Here is a 21,553-nt window from a genome sequence, read left to right as displayed (position 1 = left end):
CATCATTTATCATGTATCACATCACTCACTGGGATAAAGTGTTGGGTACAGTCTTAAAATACCAGATGTGCATGTCAGTGCTTTGCAACCGTTTTCTATTCCTATTTCAAACAGAAGAAAAGCCGACCCAACAAGCCAGTGTTGAAGAAACTAAAAGCTGTTACTTTTTTTTTCTCTTTGGGTCACACCCTGTGATGCACAGGAGTTACTCCTGGCTCTGCACTCAGTAATTACTCCTGGTGGTGCTTGGGGGACCATATGAGATGCTGGGAATCGAACCCAGGTCGGCCGTCACTGTCACTATCACTGTCCTCCCGTTGTTCATCGATTTGCTGGAGTGGGCCCAGTAACACTGTGAGACTTGTTACTGTGTTTGGCATATTGAATACGTCATGGGTAGCTTGCCAGGCTTTGCCGTGTGGGTGAGATTCTCTTGGTAGCTTGCTGGGCTCTCTGAGAGGGGCGGAGGAATCGAACTCGGGTCGGACATATTGGCTGCGTGCAAGGCAAACGCCCTACCTGCTGTGCTATCACTTCAGCCCCTAAAGCTGTTACTTTCATTTTTATCAGTGACCTCCTAATGGAGTAACTTAGGTGGCAGATATTCTAGGAGAGCTGATTTTACCCAATGGTCTGCTTAAGAAACCAGAGTTGGACAGGTGGGGGAAATATAGGGTAATTTTGTCTGATTGCAAATGTTGTTCTGTTGTTTTATTTGACTAGAGGACCCAGCCCACTCATAAAATAGGACCCTCTTCCAGATAGGATGACAAGTACACAGTCTGCTTGAAAGCAAAGTGTCCCAGAGACATGGGTGGAGAAAGGCCATCTGAAGGAGCCTGCATTGTAAACAGGGAGTGCCATGGGATGGAAAGAATGCCAACTGCTGGGCAGCGCCAGCACCTTTCACTGTCAGCCTGGCTCCTGCTCAGAGCTGCTTTGTCATTATCTGCCACACCTAGCAACCCCAGCTGACACTGACGTCTGCTTTTTGGTACATATCAAGTCAGACCCAAGAAGAAATTCTTTCTCCTTTGCCTAGAGGCTAAAAACAAATAAGGGCTCACTTGATTACTTTCAACCCCCTCATCATTTAGGAGGCAAATTTTTTTTTTCAATTTCCACAACCCCAAGAGGAATAAATCATCTTAAAGGATTAGAAAAGGAAAAAAGTTCGAGGCGACCGAAATAATTCACATTAACCACGACAGTTAGACTTTAATACACGTTTCTCAGAAGCCGTCCTCCCTAGAGACCTTTCAAAAATAGGGTCGACTCCATCTGTCACCCCCGCACCTTGCCTAAATGGCAGATCCAGACGCAGGCTCGGTTAGACGGAGGCTTTTGAGAAATGAGTGAGACATCTGAGCTAGAATCATTTCAGAATTTTTATTTGGTTTCAAAGCAGCAGATTCTTGAGTTGGAGCTGGTTGTCTGGGAGGGCCTGTGAGATTTCCCAGCCTTGACCGTAGTGTGACTCCCGCCCTGGTCGGCTGACAGGTATTTCGCATTTCTTTCTGAACCCAAGAAAGGTTTATGTCTGTCAGTGAAAGATGCTAGGAGAAGATCAGCCTCCAGAGATATTAATGAACATGAAATTTAGGCTAGCCAAGGACTATGTGAATGTGTGTCCATGTGTATTATTTCCAAAGGTACTTTGAAAGAAATCTGTAAATTCTAAGAGATTACTCACTTTGGATGCCTTAATCATCTTAGAGACCATTCAGGTCAGCTGCGGCCAGGATCCCTATAATTGCTATTTCATATGGTAGCGAGTTGGAAAGAATCTGGGTTTAGAAATTTGGAATCCCAAATGGATTCAAGAGACTTTCATTGTATACCCTGACCTCTAGAGAGATTATTTAAAATGAGATTAATTTACCAAAAATACTTTTTACTCAAGGCTAACCAGGTGAGTTTCGTTTTGTCTTTTATCTTTTCCTTGAACCACCCTCTCTTCTCCATCATCCCTTCCTATCTGCCCTGAAGCTGGGAATTACCCGCCATAGTTCTCCTAGAGGGAAATGTCCCCTTTTTGCATCTGCCTCAGAAAGACTCTAGAATTGGGGGAGGAGTTTCTGGTGGCGAACAGAGCCTGCCAGCCCCACCAAGGGCTGCTACACATCTTCAGACCAACCTGCCCCTGATTGCTCCCTGCAACGTGATGGAGAGGAGCGGTGTGGGAACTAGCTTCCAGAGCGCATGGCTGTCTCGCCCCCTCCCTCCTGCTTTAAGAAGCAGTGGTGCGGTAACTGGCACCTCAGTGGCTCAGTCACAGTTCCACGAATCATAATAGTATCAGTAACAAGAATAACAAAACCTGTTAACATGGGATGGTGCTGTCACTGCCAGTTATGGAGCCCAGACCAGACCCAAGGCTCTGTGCTGCAGGCATTGGGATGATTCCAGGAGCGATAGCACAGCGGTAGGGCGTTCGCCTTACAAGCGGCCAACATGGCCGACCCGAGTTCGATTCCTCCGCCCCTCTTGGAGAGCCCGGCAAGCTACCGAGAGTATTCGATATGCCAGACACAGTAACAACAAAGTCTCCAATGGAGACGTTACTGGGCCCGCTCGAGCAAATCGACGATCAACGGGAGGGCCTTTACCTTTACCTTTACCTTCCCAGTAAGGCCCGTGGGGGGTTTTAAGAGTATGAGGCTTAGAAAGCTTAAGGTTTGCAAGATCACAGCGTAAGGGACAGTCAGTTTCCATCAGATCAGAAGGGCTTCTAGACAGGCCTTGTCTGACTCCACTCAGGTGCCCCCTGATTCCTTTCCCTTCCTTGTTGCACTTTGGGGCCTGAGTTGTCCCCCTGGCCAGAAGCTCCCGAATTCAGTCATCCAGTTTGCTCAGCTTCACTCAGCTGAGCCTGCTTCTTCCCTGCTTGCTATCTGGAAAAGCTCCTTGAGTGATTTCATGCATACTGGAGAGGAGAACCACTGGAACCTCTAGAATACCACCTTTTCTACCCTCCAAATGGGGTAGAAGATGCCCTCCATGCTTTGAGGTGGGGGAGTTAGAGACAGAATGTGTGTGGGAAATAGAATCCAAGAGTGGATTCTCCGCGACTCTGAACATGGTCAGATGTTTCTTTTATGTTTTATGTCAAATAATTGCAAGATATTTGCAAATGACACCTCCTTGAAACAGCAAAACCAGGTAACTGGTGTGTCACTTTGTGTTCCATATGGCCCCTGAAAACCCAAATCAAGTAAAGGCTGTCCTGCCAGAGGTGATGTCCTTGAGAGCAGCCTCTGGCTTGCTTTCAGATGCCTTTCCCATCTCTGTCCAGCAGGTGGGGGCCACTGTCCACACTGGCGAAGTGACTCCAGTTGCCCCCTCTGGGTATCCCCAGGAGTCAGTGACAAGCCACAGGACCCTGGTGTGTTTCATTGAGCTTTTTCTTCTCTTCTCTTGAAGGGTGCACTGCAGCCCTGATTTACAGGGGCTGATTTTTCCCAGCCACATCTATATTTGAGTAAAATGATCTTCTGAGGGCCTTACAGGATTTCTAAGAATAGCCTGATTTTTGCCCTGAGTGCAGCACACATCATTCTATTGTGAAGATGCCTGGCTGGGATCTGTGCCTTCTGCCCCAAACTCTAGTTGGGACTGCCCAGAGGAGGGGCCAAGAGCTCCGTCAGTCACCTTTGCTCCCATAACTGGAGCCGCCCAACAAGTGCAAGAATTTTCCACGGGCCCGCAAGGTAGTGAGGAGATGGCAGTTACTACTTGGCCACCTTTCAGGCCCAGAAATGCCACAGGACAGGGGCATGGTGAGTCTTTTTCTAGCCCTCTGGTTCTCTCAGGTGCCCCCTACCCCCTACCCCCAGCCCCGTTTCCTCCTCCACCCCATTCTCTTGCTCTACTCGTTTCATTTCAAGAAACCCCAAAACTTAGGTTCTGTTACTATTCTACCTTCTATTTTGAGTTTTTGGGTCATTCTTTAAAGTGTGGTCGCTTTTAACCAGAACATAGAGAACTTTGTCAGTCTTTTCCCAGGCTCCTAGGCAGATCCTCCTGCCCGTTGTCCCCTTTGCTTAGTCTCTTCCTCTCCAGCCTCACCCACACCTTAGCCCTACCCTGGTATCCCTCCCATTCTTTTTGTTTTTATTTTGTGCCTCTCTCTCTTGACCCTGTTATCCTTTCCCTTCCTAAGTACTTTGAATGAAGTAGAAGGTATTGATTTGAGCAATGGGAAAGAAAATGTTCCCCCTGATAATTAGCAAAGGAATCTGAAGTGTCAAAGCCTAAGAAATGTTTAAAATTGAAATGTAACTGATCCAGGTAAGTGATGATGCAAATGCTGCTTTTTACCTTTCATCCCATTTTGGTCAATAACATACTGTTAATAGAACAACTATTCTTAACAGGCGCTGTTAAGGATTATTAACCATCCTCCATTATCTTTAAGATTATTATAAATTCTTTTCTTAAAAGAGGCTCACTTAACTCAGTCTTTCCCAAAGTGGGCCATACTTCTTTCACCCCCTGAGGGGCACTAGAAGATTCACAGGGCCATAGTATCCTTGGGTACAGCTTTGTTTGCTTCAAGATTCTAGACAGCTACTTTTTTTTTTTTTCTAAAAAGGGGCGGTTGGCCAAATCAGTTTGAGAATCTCTGGTTTGAAGTCACTGTGCTTGAAAAGGCAATTATGTGGCTCCTGGCAGTTTTAAGAGAGTGGTTGTCCCCAAGTTGTATACCAAGGACAGATTGACAAAGGCCTCATTGAGGGGCTAGGGGGACCTTTGGGACCCAGTCTTGAGTTGTTCCCCCTGAGTAAATCCTACTTAGTGTTGGGCTTCTTGGAAGTCACTGGCACACAAGAAGTTCTGCGAGTTCCTGCCAAGGTTGGATGTTTGCTGCTTGGATCTCCGAGGGGGGCACAGGCAGTGTGAAGCTCACCATGAGCAGGATTCAGTCACAAGGTCCTCAGCCGAACCCATGAGGGCATTGTTTTCCATGGTGGGGGAGAGTGAAGGCAGAGTTTCAGACACAGTGTTTGTGTGCATAGGCAGCTTGAGCGACATCTTACTGATTGATTATCTTCACTGTGGTGAAAATCACATGTTCCCTTTGGAAAGCTCTGGTGTCTGGATGATAGAGTGGTGATTCTTGCACCCAGTTTGCCCTTTCATTGGACTTTAAAACTTTGTGCCCTCTATCTGGTTATAGACCCAGCCTGCAAGAGAAGATACCAAGAAGCAGCAAGTGACAGATAGAGTATAAATGACTCTGTTTTGTCCTCTGTGCATGGACACCAGCAGAAGGGCAACCAGAAGTCGTGGGGTGAATCAGAAAACTTGCCTTGGTGCCACCAGGGCTGGAGTGATGTAGGAAAATAGAGCAAAGGCTTTGCAGGCAGGAAGTTAGTGTGGCCAGCACTGCTGTACATGACTTGAGTTTTGCTCAACAACCGAAGCTTCTGTTTCACAATAAAAACCACGCTGGAGTAGCCACAGCTGTTCCTGCATTGTGCATAGGACAGAGCACCATGGAGCATCTGTGCTCATCCCCGGTTTCCAGGTGGCATAGAGACTATGGATTACAAAACTTCAAATCCATTACTGCTCTGTTTGCGTCCCAGAGAGTGGCCCAGGGCAGATATTTTGGACCTTAATTTGGTTCTTGTTTATTGGGGGTGGGGGGAGCACTCCCAATCCCCCCACTAGTGCTGGGGCTTCTACCAATTCTGTGCTTGGAGGCTGATCTCTAGTGGTGTCCAAGGGATCATGCAGTGCCAGGGATCTGCCAGGAGTCTGTGGCATGCAAGGCCAGTTGCTCTGATTCCTAGATTATCAGTTTACCTGGGCCTAAATTTCTTTGCCCATAAAATGATATATTTATGTACTTCTTGGTATTTTTTTAAGACAGAAGTGAACTATTTGTAGATTACTAATTACTTTTAGATATCTAATAATTAGAGAATACTATTGTCAAATTTTTTAATTTATTTTTTATTTTTTTATTAGTGAAACATCATGAGGTACAGTTATAGATTTATAAATTTTTGTGCTTGGGTTCCAGTTATACAATAATCAAGTACCCATCACTCCACCAGTGCCCATCCTCCACCTGTCAATTTTTAAAAAAATTTTTTTTTATTAGTGAAACACCATGAGGTACAGTTGTAGATTTACATATATTTGTGCTTGGATTTCAATTATACAATGATCAATCCTTATGAGTAAAATAGTGTTTGATCACTATTGTCATTTTTATCCATAAGGATAGGTAACATTTTATTCTCTTAGATCTATAAAATAAACATTAGGCAATGAGAGTTAATGGCATGCCTTGAGAACTAATCATCAAAGTTTAGGGGCTGGAGCAATAATACAGTGGATAGGGCGTTTGCCTTGCATGCCGCCAACCCAGGTTCGATTCCTACCATCCCATGTGGTCCCCTGAGCACAGCCAGGAGTAATTTCTGAGTGCAGAGCCAGAAGTAACCCCTGTGCATTGCCGGGTGTGACCCAAAAAGGAAAAATAAATTTCATCAAAGTTTAGAGAAATCCATCTTACTTGGGTTTGCCCCCGCCTCACCCCCCCCCCTTTTTTTTTCCTCAGTCTTTGGATCATACCTAGTGATGCTCAGGGGTTGCTTCTGACTCTACTCTCAGGAATTACTCCTGACGGTTCCCTGGGGGACCATACAGAATGCAGGGGATCAAACCCAGGTCAGCTACATGTGAGGCAGGAGCCCTACCCACTGGACTATCTCTCCAGCCCCATTCTGCCCTCTTAATAGTCGGCACACTGACATGCACATATCAGACTCAGCATGGGCACTTCTCCAAAAGCATAAAGCTGTTCACACAAGATGGCCCTGCTCAGGTTGCCTTGGATGGCTGTTTACCCCACCCACACGCATTCAGTCATTCAGACTTCCTTCCCTGCTGCCGTCATGTCCACATCTTTCCTTCTCTTACTTTTTAAAGCCCATAAGCTGTTTAACTTCCCAAGCTGTGCTATTTTTTTCCCCGTCTTGTAAGAACTATTTCTCAATTTCTGTCAGCCAAGGTAGGCAGAGAGGAACCACACTTCTGGACCTCCCCATCCCATCTCGAAGAGGGCTCTGGGGCGGAATCTGCGGAAGCCAGCAGGCCAGACCAGATACTCTACCCCAGCCTCTAGTTCAGCCAGGCTGGGGACCTTGTGTTCCAGTTTGGGCTGTAGATACATATTCGCTGAAGGAGGACCTGGATCTCCAGGTGCCCTCTGGTCTTCCTGCTGTCTGGCATTCTGAATGGGCCTGCTAGACCACAGGTCCGTGTGGTGGGTGGACTCCACAAGCCTGCTTTTCTCCAATGTGGTTTGCTGTGGTGTCGCTCCTCGCGCTTGGCTCCTTCTCTCTCCGCTGGGCTCTCTGGTGTGGCCGGATCCCAGGGCAGGACTGTGGAAGCGGAAGACAGGTCACTCAGCTCTCTCACCCTCACCTGATCTCTCCTGATGACGTTTTGTTTTGTTCACTATAGATGATGATTCAGACCTGTACTCCCCTCGGTACTCCTTTTCTGAAGACAGTAAGTGACTTGGAACTTCCTGGCTTGAGGGGGAGGCGGGGAGGGTGGTGGGTGAGGGGAGACATCTTGTTGTCTGTTTTTATCCATTTTAAAAGTCTCTTGTACACACCTTTCCTTCTCCAGCAAAAGTGCCCCTGTCTGTACCTCGCTCAAAAAGTGAGATGAACTACATTGATGGGGAGAAGGTAGTTAAGAGGTCGGCCACACTTCCCCTCCCAGCCCGCTCTTCCTCACTAAAATCTAGCCCAGAAAGGTAAGTAGGCTTTCACCTACCATCAGCCCTGTGCTATTAGGTGAGAACAATCTTCCGGTAAAGTATAAACTCCCTCTGCTGGGTCAGGCTGCATTGGAGTCAGGAGTCAAGCTGACCTGATTGTGAATATTGTTCACTCTCCTGACAATATTTAGATTTTTCCATAGCTTATCAGTTTATTTGTTTATATCTGATAGTAATGTTGTAATTCTCTGCTCTTCTCTCTTTGTTTCTTTGTTTCTTTCTTTCTCTCTTTCTGTCTCTCTTTTTGTCTTTCTGTCATTCTTTTCTTTTTTTCTTGGTTTTTTTTTTGAATCTTAATATCCTCACTTGCAAAATGGGAATAAATTTTATGTTCATAGAGTAGGTTGCAAGGGTAAGACAAAATAATGCAGATAAAATTTTCTGAGTGCCAGTACAGAAGAGACTTTGTGAATATTGACTACTGTCTTCCCCTTTTGCATTTTTCCCCCCAAAAGAAAGCATAGCTATAAGATTTTACTTGTCTTTTCCTACTATTTGCCTGCCAATAGGACTTAGGGCAGTGAATATAATTTTAAAGTAAAGCAATGTTTATCTGTGTATTTGTTTATATCAACATATTTTAATGATATAAAGCAAGGATTGGTTCTCACTTGAGTCATCTCCCATGCAGCCCTATGTTAGGCCTCAATCCTAGGAATATATATATATATATATATATATATATATATATATACATAACATGTCTTCTCTCATTGAACTGCTGCCCCAACTCTTTTTGGTCATCTTATAAAGCCTGAGGCCGGAGCGATAGCACAGCGGTAGGGCGTTCGCCTTACACGCGGCCAACATGGCCGACCCGAGTTCGAGTCCTCCGCCCCTCTCGGAGAGCCCGGCAAGCTACCGAGAGTATTCGATATGCCAGACACAGTAACAACAAAGTCTCCAATGGAGACGTTACTGGGCCCGCTCGAGCAAATCGACGATCAACGGGAGGGCCTTTACCTTTTATAAAGCCTGAACTAATGAAATGGTTTTCATTAATTGAGTTCTTACGTCCTGCAGAGCATCTAAACTTGGTTGGTTTCCATTCATCTTCCCCTCCCAGCTTCCACTTATCAACACAAAAGTAACTTTCTCCATACTGAATCTTTCTCTTAAATACACACTTAGTTTCGTACCTCTATGCCCTTTCCATCTTCATAGACAAATGCAAGGCTGTTTGTAAAGCCACACACCATACTAAGAGGCATATACGTGAAGAGTTTGCTAATTAATCTGAAAGGAAGGCCAGGTATGCCAATAAATCCTTTACAAGTACATTGAACAAGTGCCTACATGTATTTTGTGCACAGATTGAACCAAATGTTATGGAAGAATATAAACATATTTTCCACTATATTTTTTTTATGTAGGGCTCATGCCCAGTGGTGCTCATGGGCCAGAACTACACCAATAGTGCTTGCCCAGGTGTGAGAGGGAGAACACTGGGTACTTGACATCAAATTCCAGACCTCACATCACACTTCACACCTGCTAACATGTGTCTGTCACTTGAACTCTCTCTCATTTTCTCTCTCTTATTTTCTCTCTCTCTCTTTCTCTCTCTCTGTCTGTCTCCTATATGCATGAATAAATCAGAGTTCTTGACCTCAAAGTCTTGCAAGAAAAAGTAAATGTAAGCACAGTGCAAAGGCAGTAATGTTCAAGCCTAGAAATTTTTTGCAGACAAGGCCAGAGAGATCGCTCAAAGAGTGAGCACTACTGGGAGGTTCTGGTTCAATCCCTGATATCTCATCATTCCCCAGAGTGGCAAGGAACAACCCTTGAGCAGTGTACCAACAGAAGCCACAGAGCAACACTGTTTTGTCCTAAATGAGTCCCACCCACCCCCTAAAAATGCAGACAATAATCAAGGATTTATGCATGCTCTGAAACCGATTGCTGAATACCAGATTAACTAGCTCTGCTGCCAAGGACAGCAGAGTGGGAGATGATTTGGGAGCTTTGCAGAGTGGGCGAAGAATAGAGAAGTCACAGCTGGGATAGCAAATAACGTTTATTGAATGGTTGCAGTGGACTTAGCATTCTCTTGCTTATCCTTACAACTATGTTATTTTTCAGATTAGGAAGGTGAGGTAGCAAGAAGTAAAGGTACTTGACCCAGATCACCACATTAGCAAATGCCATAGCAGGGATTTGAACCACAGCCTACTGGCTCCTGAATCTACAGTCTCTTTCTGTACTAGTATGAGTGGGAAGTGCCAGCATGTTTGGGAAATGAAAGCTCATGAAAACAGAGCGAGGTATAGGATTTTTCCAGAGCAAGCTTGCTGCTTTTCCTCCCTCCCTCCTTTTCTCTTTCTGATTTTGAGCACAGAGAACCTCAAGCCTTCTGTGAAGTGGACACAGAGAGCAGGAAACCAGTACAACCAAAATGCCTCGTCCTGAGTTTGATTATCTGCTTCGGATATACAAATTCCTTGACTAGACTGCAGTCAGCCAAAATCAGGCCATGCCGGATGTCAATTTTCATGAAAATAGCTCTCATAGGATTTTCTTTCAACAGAAACGACTGGGAGCCCCCAGATAAGAAAGTGGATACAAGAAAATACCGTGCAGAGCCCAGAAGCATTTATGAATATCAGCCGGGCAAGTCCTCCGTTCTGACCAACGAAAAGATGGTAATGTGCATATTGAAGTTCTTTGTCTCACCCTGCCATGTTCTTTAATCCGGATGTATTGTGCGCTTGGATTATTGTATTTCTCCCTTGAGATAGACTTGCTTTGTTTAGAAGACAATGAAAAACTGAAGTATTTTTACCCTTTCCATTTTTGCAGGTGTTCATAAAATAAGTCCTACGAGTCAGCTTTAAAAGAATCCTTTTATTTGTGGCATTGTTGCTCTTCTTGTGCATGGTTTTAACTCATTTTAATTTTTCTGCTAATATAAAGATTAATTGTATTGCTGTCTTTTATGTATATATATATCTAACCATGAATTTTATCAGGCTTGTTACTAACTGGACAAAGTGGGGGGGTTGTTTGTTGTTATTTTTTTAAGTGACATTTATTTGAACATGCTTAAAATTTGCAAGAACTTGCTAGTACATCATGCCAAACTAAATAATTGATATGATGTTATGACTTGGGGGCGGGGGGGAAGCTCCAGGCTGTTAGAAAAATATGTTGTTAGGTCTTTTCTGCCTAGTGTAATAAATATTGAGGAATAATTTCCTTTTCAATCTGGTATTGCCAGTCATATCTCCAACTTATTTTAGGTGTGGGAAATCACCTATATGGGCAGAGTTGGACCACCCTGTAAAAGCAACTGTTTGGGGCAATGAGAAGGAATTTTTACAAATGGATTTGTTTCGTGTCTGTCTATCACACTCCCCTTAAAGACCCCATAGAAAAGGCTAGTTCAGAATTCTGATTGTGGGTAAAGGGATTCTCCAAAGTCCTGTAAACATCACAGCTCTCCAGCCGAGCCAGCCGGATGGAATTATCATGCTGAGGATTGCTTTTCAGTAAAATGTTATTACCACACAGAGTTTAGAATAAGTAGACCTCTGAAATGCAGATTCCAAATTATTTTCCTTGATCCTCTTCTGCTCTACGTGTTTTTAAGGAATGCTTGGTTTCGCTTTCACTAAAATAAAAATGTGACATCTTTAAAAGCAAAAGTTGATTAGCAATTTTAATTAGAGAAAAAGGACAGCAGTTCGCGAAAATGATTTAGAGTTGTCATTTTTTGGCATTTACAGCATACCCTGGTTATTTTAAGCAGAAAGTTCAGAGAGAAAGCAGGGGATTTTTGTCCCTGGCTCTTCCCTTCAATACAGGCTCTCTCCCTATTGAAAGAACAAGCTTGGCAGGGAACCTTCCACATGGATATTCCTGGAAGGAAAGTCCTACTCTTGACACACTTGTCATTGACACACTTGAATGACAAGATGAGGATACACCATAACATGATTTAAATGATTTTGGGTGTTTCTTTTTTTTAGGGGGGAGACCTTATTATTGTTCATAGATGGCCACAGCTTTTATGTGAAATCTGTAGCTTTTTAAAATATCTTCTGCCCCCTCCCCTTTTCTTGTTTCCTCATACTTTGATCGTTATTCAGAAGAAGGAAATAAAACAAATACTCATTTTTCTTATTGATAGCACAGTGGTTTCAAGTATCTGCCAAACCACAGTTCTTGGGATCATTTATATTGGTTTTATAAACATTGAAAAACAACATTTAGGCCCATGGGGATGTGGTCCAGGGGAGTTTAGGATGCTGCAGTGATCACACCCACATATTGCAAAGCAGCTCTTAAGGTGTTTAGCCCCAAGAAGCCCCCTGGATTGTTCTAGGCTATAGGTCTATCCGGTAATGGGGCACATGGCCAGTAAGCCACATGACTGTACAATTGTTTGGTTTAGGGCCCTTTCCCCTATTTAACACTCTGTCCCAAAAAATCTTATTTTAGAGAGAAAATTTAACTCAGTTTGCTCCATCTACTCTTTGCAGTAGTTGAATTTATTTGGAATTTTGCTCCCGTCTACTTTTACCACAGGAAAAGTTGTAATCGAAGTGATTTTTAGTTTGTGAATTATTGATTTGGGTACCTAGTGCCTGTTTTCCCAGAATCTGAGGATTCCCTACTGCCAACACCACTACCACCAACATACGCTAGTTAGTTGGTAACTAGATAAGGACAATAATTAGTGGCAGATGTAAAATCTAAATTTGTTCCCAGGCATACACAAGTCTTTTTTTGGGGGGAAAAATCAAAAGATGTGCTTTCCTCCATACTTTTAAGTCTGATGTATCTTAAAAGACTATGTCCTCATAGGGATGTCTACTCATGTTCAAAGGAAGCCTACAATGGTCAACTGTCAGGGCTACATAGAGGCTGTTTCATCCCTAGAGTCAACAAGACCATCCCCAGAAGGTGAAAGACAACACTCCCCTTGGAAATGTGCATTTTCATGACCTGTTCAGTTATTTGACAAATTGATATGAAGTTCTTCATAACTACTTAGTCTACCTTTGTATCATGCACAGATCCATTTTTTTCTCTTCTGGCCATGGAATTGCAGCTCTCTTGGGCAGATCCTCTCCTGCTTGATCAGAAGTGGCTTTTTCCAGTCTTAATTCCTTTACATTTCCTTCCAAGTACCTAGCAGAACTTTCCCAGCTCAATTGAGCAAATATATACAGGTACACATAGTAACTGTTATGTGTCAAGTCCTGAATAAGATGTTGAGGTTTCCCGCCCCTATAGAATATGGTGGAAAGTAAAGACATCTCATACAGGTTTACCTAATGTGGTTTCTTTCAAAACATGGCCATTTTGAATTCTGTCTTGAGTTGTCAAGTTGGTCTTCCCTCTTTAAGTTTGACACCATGTGCAAACCTCATGGGCCATAGGGAGTATGAGAAGTGGAATATAATCTAGTGCAATGGTTTTAAGACTACACCTGTGGGTCAGAACTGCAGTGGTTGAAAGTCATCAGTCTGGTGTAATGAGAACTGGACTAGTATTTGGAAGATCTGAGTTCTAAAGTTCTGGCTCTGACTTTTGTCTTGGGGCAAGTCATGTGACCTTTCTGAACTTCACTGTTTTCATCTTTAAAGCAGACGTATTCTCTGGCCTGCCAATCTTGTGAAAGATTGAATGAGAGGATTGTTATGGGTAAAAGGACCACAGATAAAAAGTGCTGTGCAAATGGATATACCATATTCACAGAACTGAGTTTAAAATTGATCCTGAGTCCTCTGAGAACAGAGCCAGGAGTAATCCCTGACCATTGCCACCTGGAACCCAAAACCCCACAAAAAAAATTGTATTCTAGTCTCTGGCTCCTGTCCAAGCAGCAAAACTGTCCTTGAGGAGAATCAGCTGTCTTCCTGGTGAGTCTGCTGTTCTCCCCAAAGCTGCTGCCACAATGCGAGTCATCCAAGAGAAAACTTAGCCTGCCCTGCCAGCTTAGGTCAGAGACCTGCTATACATACAGAAGGGTGTGCCTGTTACCACATTATAAGTGTTATTATTCTTTAACTCTTTCTTTCTGGGTAATTCACAGGGCTTGAATGAGACCTACTATTTCAGCTACAAACTGGTTGATATATCACCTGATTCACTCTTTTTTAAAATTGCAGTAGGGGTCAAGGGGGCGTGGCATTTCTGGCTGTTCTTAGGGCTTACTCCTAGTTCTGTGCTCAGGGATCACTCCTGACAGTGCTCAGGGGACTGTCTAGGGATCAAACCCAGGTCAGCCACGTGCAAGACAAAATGCCTTACCCACTGTACTGTAACTCCAGCTTTTATTTTTTTTTGTATGATTCAATTCTTGATATAATATTCCCCTCAGCAGTAAAACCATTTGCAAACAACCTCTAGGTAATAAAATTAGGTTAATTCTTTCAGGGCTGACTAACAAAAGGTCAGTTTCCTGAAAGAGTTGATGCATTTTATTTTTTTATAAAGCTCCATCTTTTCCCAGAGAGCAGTTTCTAAGCAGTTTTTTAAAACAATAAACATGAAGTACGTTTCCACAAGCCCATTATATAAGGACCTAGGACATTTGGTCAGTCCCTGCTGAAAAATCTTGCTAGTGTCCCTCATTTCATCGACCAAATACAGACACCATCAGAGTCCATTATTGTACATAATTACAGAATCTTCTGAGGAACAAACATTCTTCAGGATGTAAGCCTTGGATCACTGTGAACTATTGGGGAAGGTTTTAATATGAATACAAGAAGACAGATTCTGTTTCTATACACTGGTTCCAGGTCACTTGTATTCAGCCAGTGTCGGTTAAGGAAAAGTTTACTTTTTGCAAAGGAAGAGTAGGAACAATAGTAAAAGTAAGTAAAGTAAAGTAAAGGCCCTCCCGTTGATCGTCAATTTGCTCGAGCGGGCCCAGTAACGTCTCCATTGGAGACTTTGTTGTTACTGTGTCTGGCATATCGAATACTCTCGGTAGCTTGCCGGGCTCTCCGAGAGGGGTGGAGGAATCGAACTCGGGTCGGCCATGTTGGCCGCTTGTAAGGCGAACGCCCTACCCGCTGTGCTATCGCTCCAGCCCAAAAAGCAAGCGGCTGATTTGGAGATGTTCTTCTAAAGAATTTAGTTCTTCTAAATTCTTTCTTCTAAAGAATTTAGTTCTAAAGTTCTAAAGTTCTTCTAAAGTTCTTCTAAAGTTCTTCTAAAGAATTTAGTCTAAAAGCCTGTGAACTGAGGGTTAAGGAAAACATGTCCAAGAAGGCAGCCTGGGAAGGTAGCAGCATTGGGGACGGGTCTTCTGGGCAGTTCTACACCAATCAGGATGGGACTTCACCGTGAGGACCCAAGAGTACAAGGGTCCTGTGGTACTAGGGATTATTTGGACCACCCTAGTGGTGCTGTGGGGTGGGGAGGGGTACCAGGGCTGTATCTGGCAATATATGGGGATCCTCATAATGCTGGGAATTGAACCAGGGTCAGCCATATATGAGAAAGACATCTTTTTGGTATGTGTTTTCCCCCATCATACCGGAAATCCAGCCCAGGGCCTTGTGCAAGTCAGGCAAGTGCCCCACAGGCATGCACTTTTACCCCTGAACTATTTCTCCTCCCCTGGGAGTGGATTTTATTAGCAGATATTTTCACTCTCTCTCTCTTTTTGGGGGGAGGGGTCACACCCAGTGACGCTCAGGGGTTACTCCTGGCTCTGCACTCAGGATTACTCCTGGTGGTACTTGGAGGACCTGGGGAACTATATGGGATGCTGGGAATTGAACCTGGGTCGGCCACGTGCAAGGCAAATGCCCTACCTGCTATACTATTACTCCAGCCCCAGTATTTTCACTCTCACACAATATATATTGTGTATTTACGTTGTTACAGAAAGACACCATGTCTCTCTTCTGTGACCGCCAGGGGCTTTGTAACCTGTTTACCTGTATAAACTTAATTGAGCCATGAGTGTCAGATACCTTTGTCTGCTGTGAACATAGCTCCTATTAATTACACACAAACCTGATTTGCTTTCCAGGTATTTACTTTCTAACTCCTTATTTTCAGAAACACATTTTATCCCTCCATGGGATAATAAAGTACAGTTGCAAAGTACAAAAACTTTATAAATATATTTATAAAATGAAATCCCACAGGACCAAACAATGGGTCTCAGTGAACTAACTCTAGATTTAAATAAAGTGAGAAATTAACTTTTTTTGGGGAGGGGGTAATATAACAGAAGATTTTTCCCCCTGTTGTTCTGTTATCTATCTTGCTCCACTTTCCCTCGCTTTATTTTTTTCCCCAGTTCCTTAACATTTATTTGTTAGAACACAAAGTATATTCTGTCTGTTTTCATTCCCCACAGATGCTTGTTTAAAATGTTTTTTTACCCGTGTCTTCTGTTTTTTACTTATGTCATCTGTCACTTTACTATGTATGGGACATGGTTTCTCACCTACTCATGTGCCATTAAAGATGCAGTATTAACAAATTGGCTTTTTACAGTGTATTTGCATTTATTTTGAAAACCTTAAGGCAGCCTTGCAAAGTACTAAAACTGTACTAGCCCATAAAAATGATTTGCTCCGCTCACCTGGCAACAATGCCTAAATGTTTGACGTGTTCACCAGGTTATTTGTTTGTGACTAATAGATCTCTGTCAAGAGGAAATAATGGCTTTCTTTTCTCTCCACAGTACTGGCAGTGCTGTGAAGGGCTAAAGTTATGCCCACACTCAGATCTGTGGCAGCGGGAGCGGTGTGAGGGAGACTTCTCTATACAGTTCAGTGGCCTTCTGCCTGAGGACTGAGAATGATCCCCCCACTGGCCCTTACCGCAGTGTCTGTTTCTAGAAACCCATCCTCCCCAACCTGTTCTAGCTGTTTTTGCTGATGGCGCTAAGAAAGAATGATTGCTGCTACTGAATGCAGTTGCCCTGTCACCTGGAGACCACTGCATCTCTACTGGCCTGTTCCTATGTAATCTTTGCATAATGTTATCCTTCTCTCTCTTCCATTTCCCTGTCACCAACCCCTTATAGAGTCGGGATATAAGCCCAGAAGAGATAGATTTAAAGAATGAACCTTGGTATAAATTCTTTTCGGAATTGGAGTTTGGGAAACCGGTAAGTTTAATAGCTTCAGTGGTTATAGACACCTTTTAAAATGATGCTGTTGATGTGCTGTTGCTGCTAAGGAGTCAGATCTCCTTGGAAGGAATTCAGGAAGTGGGGAAGGGCCACGTCCCTTTCCAGCGCGGGATTATCTATTCTTACTCCACCCTGTGTAAACTTTCCATCACTTTACTTCACCGAGAAAGGAAGGCGAGCGTTGGAGGAATTTATTTCCAGAAGATCCCAGACACACATATCTAAATAAATCATTGCTTATCTTATATCACCACAGCTAGCACCAATTTTTTTTTTGCCTTGTAGATGGCATTGTTTTAGCAGTTGGTTGAGTTTCTTAACCAAAGACTCTCTGACATAGTGTAGACAAACAGAAAAACACAATGCACACAGAACAGCAGCTTTATCACGGCCATAAAAGCATGTTTAAAAACACATATGCAAGGGAAATGTCATAGCAGACCCAAAAGGGCTTCTTTGTGCAGATAGGATCCGTGAATCCAACCCTTAGAGGTAACTTTATGTAATTGTTTCTTGAGTTAGGGTAATGGTAAGAATTTGAGCAAATGTATTTTTAGCCTAATACTGTTTTGCAACCTCCAGGAAACTATCTGTGTTGGCTTGAGTACAAATTAATTTAGGTACAATTTGACTTTTGACACTTAAAAAAGGAGAGTTTTCTTAGCCCTGAACCCCCATCAGTATTAAATAGAAGGGAGAATTGAGATCATCTTTCCACTGGAGATGACTAGAAATTAGCCTCAAAATTCCTTTTTACTCTAGTCTTAATCATTACGCTGCAAAACTAATTTACAGGCATGGGAATTAAATGTATTGAAACATAGCATTTTTATTTGATGTTTATATGAGACACTAGCCTTGAATCAGCACTTGGATCATTGTGGTTTGAAATGAGTTTTATTGCAGGCTGGAATTAACTTTATAATTCAGTAGAAGTGTTCAATTCCATGACTACATTTTCTTATTAAGATGAGATTTAAAAAAAAAGCAGTGCTTTGCAGTTGCTGTTTTGATTTAGTCATGCTAAGCTTGTTTGAAAGTTTAGTCACCTTCTGAGATGGGAGTTCTTGACCTGTGCACATCCTTTGGAGGAAGAGGCCTTTCACCTTCTCCATTTGCAAGCAATTTCCAAATATACCCTAAGCGATCCTGGGTGAACAGTGCCACCTAGTGACAGATGCTGAGGAAAGCACCTCTTCTCCCAAAGCTTTGGCGCAGTGCACCCCATTTTCTCCTTTTTATCCCTTTATTTTCTGTTGTTTCCCATTCAGATGCCAGAGAAGTCTGTATCAGACAAATATTTAACAGTGTCCCATATCACATGCTGTTCCTTTCTTTATCCTAAACACCTGCTCAATTATCTCACTTAAAAAAAAGTTAACTAGTTCTCTGCTCACCAGCCCCTCCTCCTACTGAAGAGCTGAGGTGATGGTTTAAAAAGCAGGGGGTGGGTGGAGCCATAATTTCATCAAAAAAAAGCAAAATTATATGGAATAATGTGTGACACTGAGTTTTGAAATTCCTTTTAGAATTCACAATTTTCCAACTATCCTCAGATTTTCCAGATAGCTGGAAAGCTTTTAGGGAAAGCTTTTAGGGAAAGCTGTGAAGCCTTTATTATTTTTTCTTTTAAATAATTGCAACTATTTATTACTGATAGACTACTTCTTAGTTTATGACAAAAAATTTTAATTTTGTTAGCAACAGACATTATTTTAGTTGCTGAATATGATGAGCTACACACCACAAATAGCTTCACAAATTAGCACAGTTTCTACACGTGTGGTCTGAGTACCACAGTAACCAGTCCAAACAAACATTGAGGAAACTACCCATTTGTGTATTGGGACTGTCTTGTAATTTGTATCCCTACCCTGTTGTTCTCATAGACTCTTAATTGTTTAAAGATTGAGACTCAGAGATACTTTTCCAAACTCGTTTTCTATGAAGCCATGTGTGTTTTTTACTGGCATAGATTTTAAAGTCCTTATGTAAGACTCACCACCACCACCACCACAACTACTACTACCACTATTTCTTATATGGATCTTTAAAAATGCTAAGAGAATACTTGGCAAAAACTTGACAAAATGACACAATCAACCACTGTAGCCTAAGCACCAACATAGAAATAAGTGGTTCTTATGGGCTGAAGTATCCCGGGGTGGGCCTGTTATCTCATTGAGCCAAATTGGTGATTGGATATTGCTCACAGAACTTGGGAAGAAAGGGTAGCAGAATTTTTTTTTCTCTTCTCTCCTATGCAATCACTCTGTAACACTTAAGAGTGAGAGGCATGAAATAAAAGTGGAATAAACTATAGAAGTTATCTGGGAAACTTTCCTTAGTCATTCTGACCAAAATGAAAGTAAAACCAAATCATGTGAGTCTACTTGTTATTATATTTTTACCCCAATACCAACTAAGGGCCTGCTTTCCCGGAGTAAGTAGAACCTTCAGCAACTAGATTTACCCTGAACTCTTTTCTTCTTCAACCCTTTCAGTTAAAGCCACCCTCAAATGAGTTTACATTTTAGCAAGATCCTGGTTCTAACACCTTTTTAAAAAAAAAAAATTTTGGATCGCTCCCGGCAGTGCTCAGGGGTAACTCCTGACTTTGCACTCAGGAATTACTCCTCCTGGCGGTGCTCAGGGGACCATATGAGATGCCAGGGATCGAACCTGGGCAGTCGTGTGCAAGGCAAACACCCTACCTGCTATACTATCGCTCTGGCCCCTAACTAACCTTTTATCTTCAATAGATTATCATAACATGTCCATTCAAACCTCCAGGAACCATTTTTGGGTGAATTATATGAAGCCAATATAAAGTGTAAATACTTTTTTTACACTTAATAAGTTACCTTATTTTTGTAGCAAGCAAATAGAGTGAGGGATACCAAAAGTGGTTTTCTTTTTAAAACTTATTTTTTTAGATTAATAGTCCAAGGATGTTAATAAATGCTTAAATATGAATAACCATAGTTTTTAACACCATCTTTACCAACTGCAAAGTATACACATGTGCCTGTCCATGTAGAAGCACTTTGAAATCAGATGACTTTTCCCTTTCAGATTCTTGATCAGAGCCTGGGTACCTGTTCTTTCTCCTTCCCCACCCCCAAATTTTGCAGAAATTGATGAGTTTTGTCTAAGTAAGCTCAAGGCAAAGTGTCACAACAAAAGCTAATTTGGATGCTTCCACAGAGCTGGCTATAATGAACTTTGTACAAAATTCTAGGAATTATTATTGATGCCCTCTCCTTAAAGGCCATTGATCCAGAACTCTCAAGGTGAAGGTAGAACAAGAAGAAGGACCCCCCCCCCCCCCGCCCCTTAGAAAGTAAATGAATACGTGTTCACAGTGATAGTACAGTGGGTAGGGAGTTTGCCTTGCACACGGCCGACCCAGGTTCAATCCCCGGCATCCCATATGGTCCCCCAAGCACTGCCAGGAGTAATTCCTGAGTGTAGAGCCAGGAGTAACCCCTGAGCATCTCTGGGTGTGATGCCCCCAAAAAACAAAAGCAAAAAACTAAAGAAAAAAAGAAAATAAATGAATGAAGTTAAAAATTAACAAAAAAAACTTAGAACAGGGAGAAAAAAAGGTTCAGAAATAAATGTTTTGGGCAGTGTTTTAGTCATTTCAGGGTTTGTTGTTTTTTTTTTTAAATTCAAATAAATGGGGTTGGGAAGATTCATTCTGTAGGAAAGAGATTACCTGAGGCCACTTCTGAATACCCTGTTTTCCTATCCCACCTTCATTAAATTTAAAGTTCTGGCAAATTTATATTTTAGGACTACAACTCTAATTGCAACATGAAGACTTAAAGGAGACAATTAAATAAGCTTATGGTTCAGCATTTAGATGTCAACTCAGTTCCCTGAGGGAGAACAGAGTCTCACTCAACCACCAGCAATGTTACTCATGTCTAGTGAAACTATAAAGAAGACTTTACACAGTGTAATTTCCTAGTTCTGTATGCAGTGCTGAGCACCCACTGTGGACATGGAGTCCACAGACCACAGTGTATCAGTTGAACTCCGATCTCCCAATTCATGCGTTTATGAACACATAAGTAATTTACAAGAGGAAAAGATTGTGTAGACTAATGTGTCGATGCTCTGACAATAGTCTTCATTTGAAAAAATCAGCGAGGAATTTGAAAGTTTCTAGTTTTGTTCAAACAGGGATTGTTGTTTTCTCTTTCTCTCTCTTTTTTTGGTTCCCTTTAAGTTCTCAGTATTTACTTCCCGAGAATGATTTTCCTCTTGAGACACAGGCGTAGAGTTAATGTGGTCAGCTCCTAGTTTCTGCAGGGTTCCTCTTTAGCTTGGTATCCCTGGGGGAGGGGGGTATCCTTAGCAAGCTGAGCCCTCTCCCTGCACTCTTAGTTTTCTGTGTTGATACAGTTTTCTGAGTGTGCCCCTCTTTGTTTGAGCCAGTCTCCATGTTTGTCTTATGTCTTTATGCTCATTTCTTCATTTCCTCCTCTGCTTCCCGTCAGCCTCCCAAAAAGATATGGGATTATACTCCTGGAGACTGCTCTATCCTTCCTAGAGAGGATAGAAAGGTAATTCTGCTCTGCCGCCTCCGTGGGCTGTGTGTGTGCTCTCTAGCCTGGTTAGTGTGA

The 21,553-nt window shown here is 42.6% G+C and overlaps 1 protein-coding gene across 48 annotated transcripts in view; it reads left to right on the top strand.

Annotated features, from left to right (window-relative positions):
• Positions 1-21,553, top strand: part of SORBS1 (sorbin and SH3 domain containing 1) — a 240,798-nt gene that overhangs the window by 167,082 nt on the left and 52,163 nt on the right. For 22 of the 48 annotated variants that reach the window (XM_056120908.1, XM_056120912.1, XM_056120907.1 and 19 more), the window contains 4 exons: positions 7,483-7,530; positions 7,654-7,783; positions 10,335-10,449; positions 16,812-16,895. In XM_056120908.1, the coding sequence (XP_055976883.1) occupies positions 7,483-7,530; positions 7,654-7,783; positions 10,335-10,449; positions 16,812-16,895 (377 nt within the window). Of the gene's footprint in view, positions 1-3,701; positions 3,780-7,482; positions 7,531-7,653; positions 7,784-10,334; positions 10,450-16,811; positions 16,896-21,427; positions 21,494-21,553 lie in introns of those variants that run through there. The other 26 variants (XM_056120871.1, XM_056120868.1, XM_056120863.1 and 23 more) reach the window with 3 other exon arrangements.

This window comes from Sorex fumeus, unplaced genomic scaffold (assembly GCF_029834395.1).
Source record: "Sorex fumeus unplaced genomic scaffold, SorFum_2.1 ptg000043l, whole genome shotgun sequence".
NCBI classification, from domain to species: Eukaryota; Metazoa; Chordata; class Mammalia; order Eulipotyphla; family Soricidae; genus Sorex; species Sorex fumeus.
Note: the sequence above shows the minus strand (reverse complement) of the source record. Positions and strands in the feature narration are given on the sequence as shown.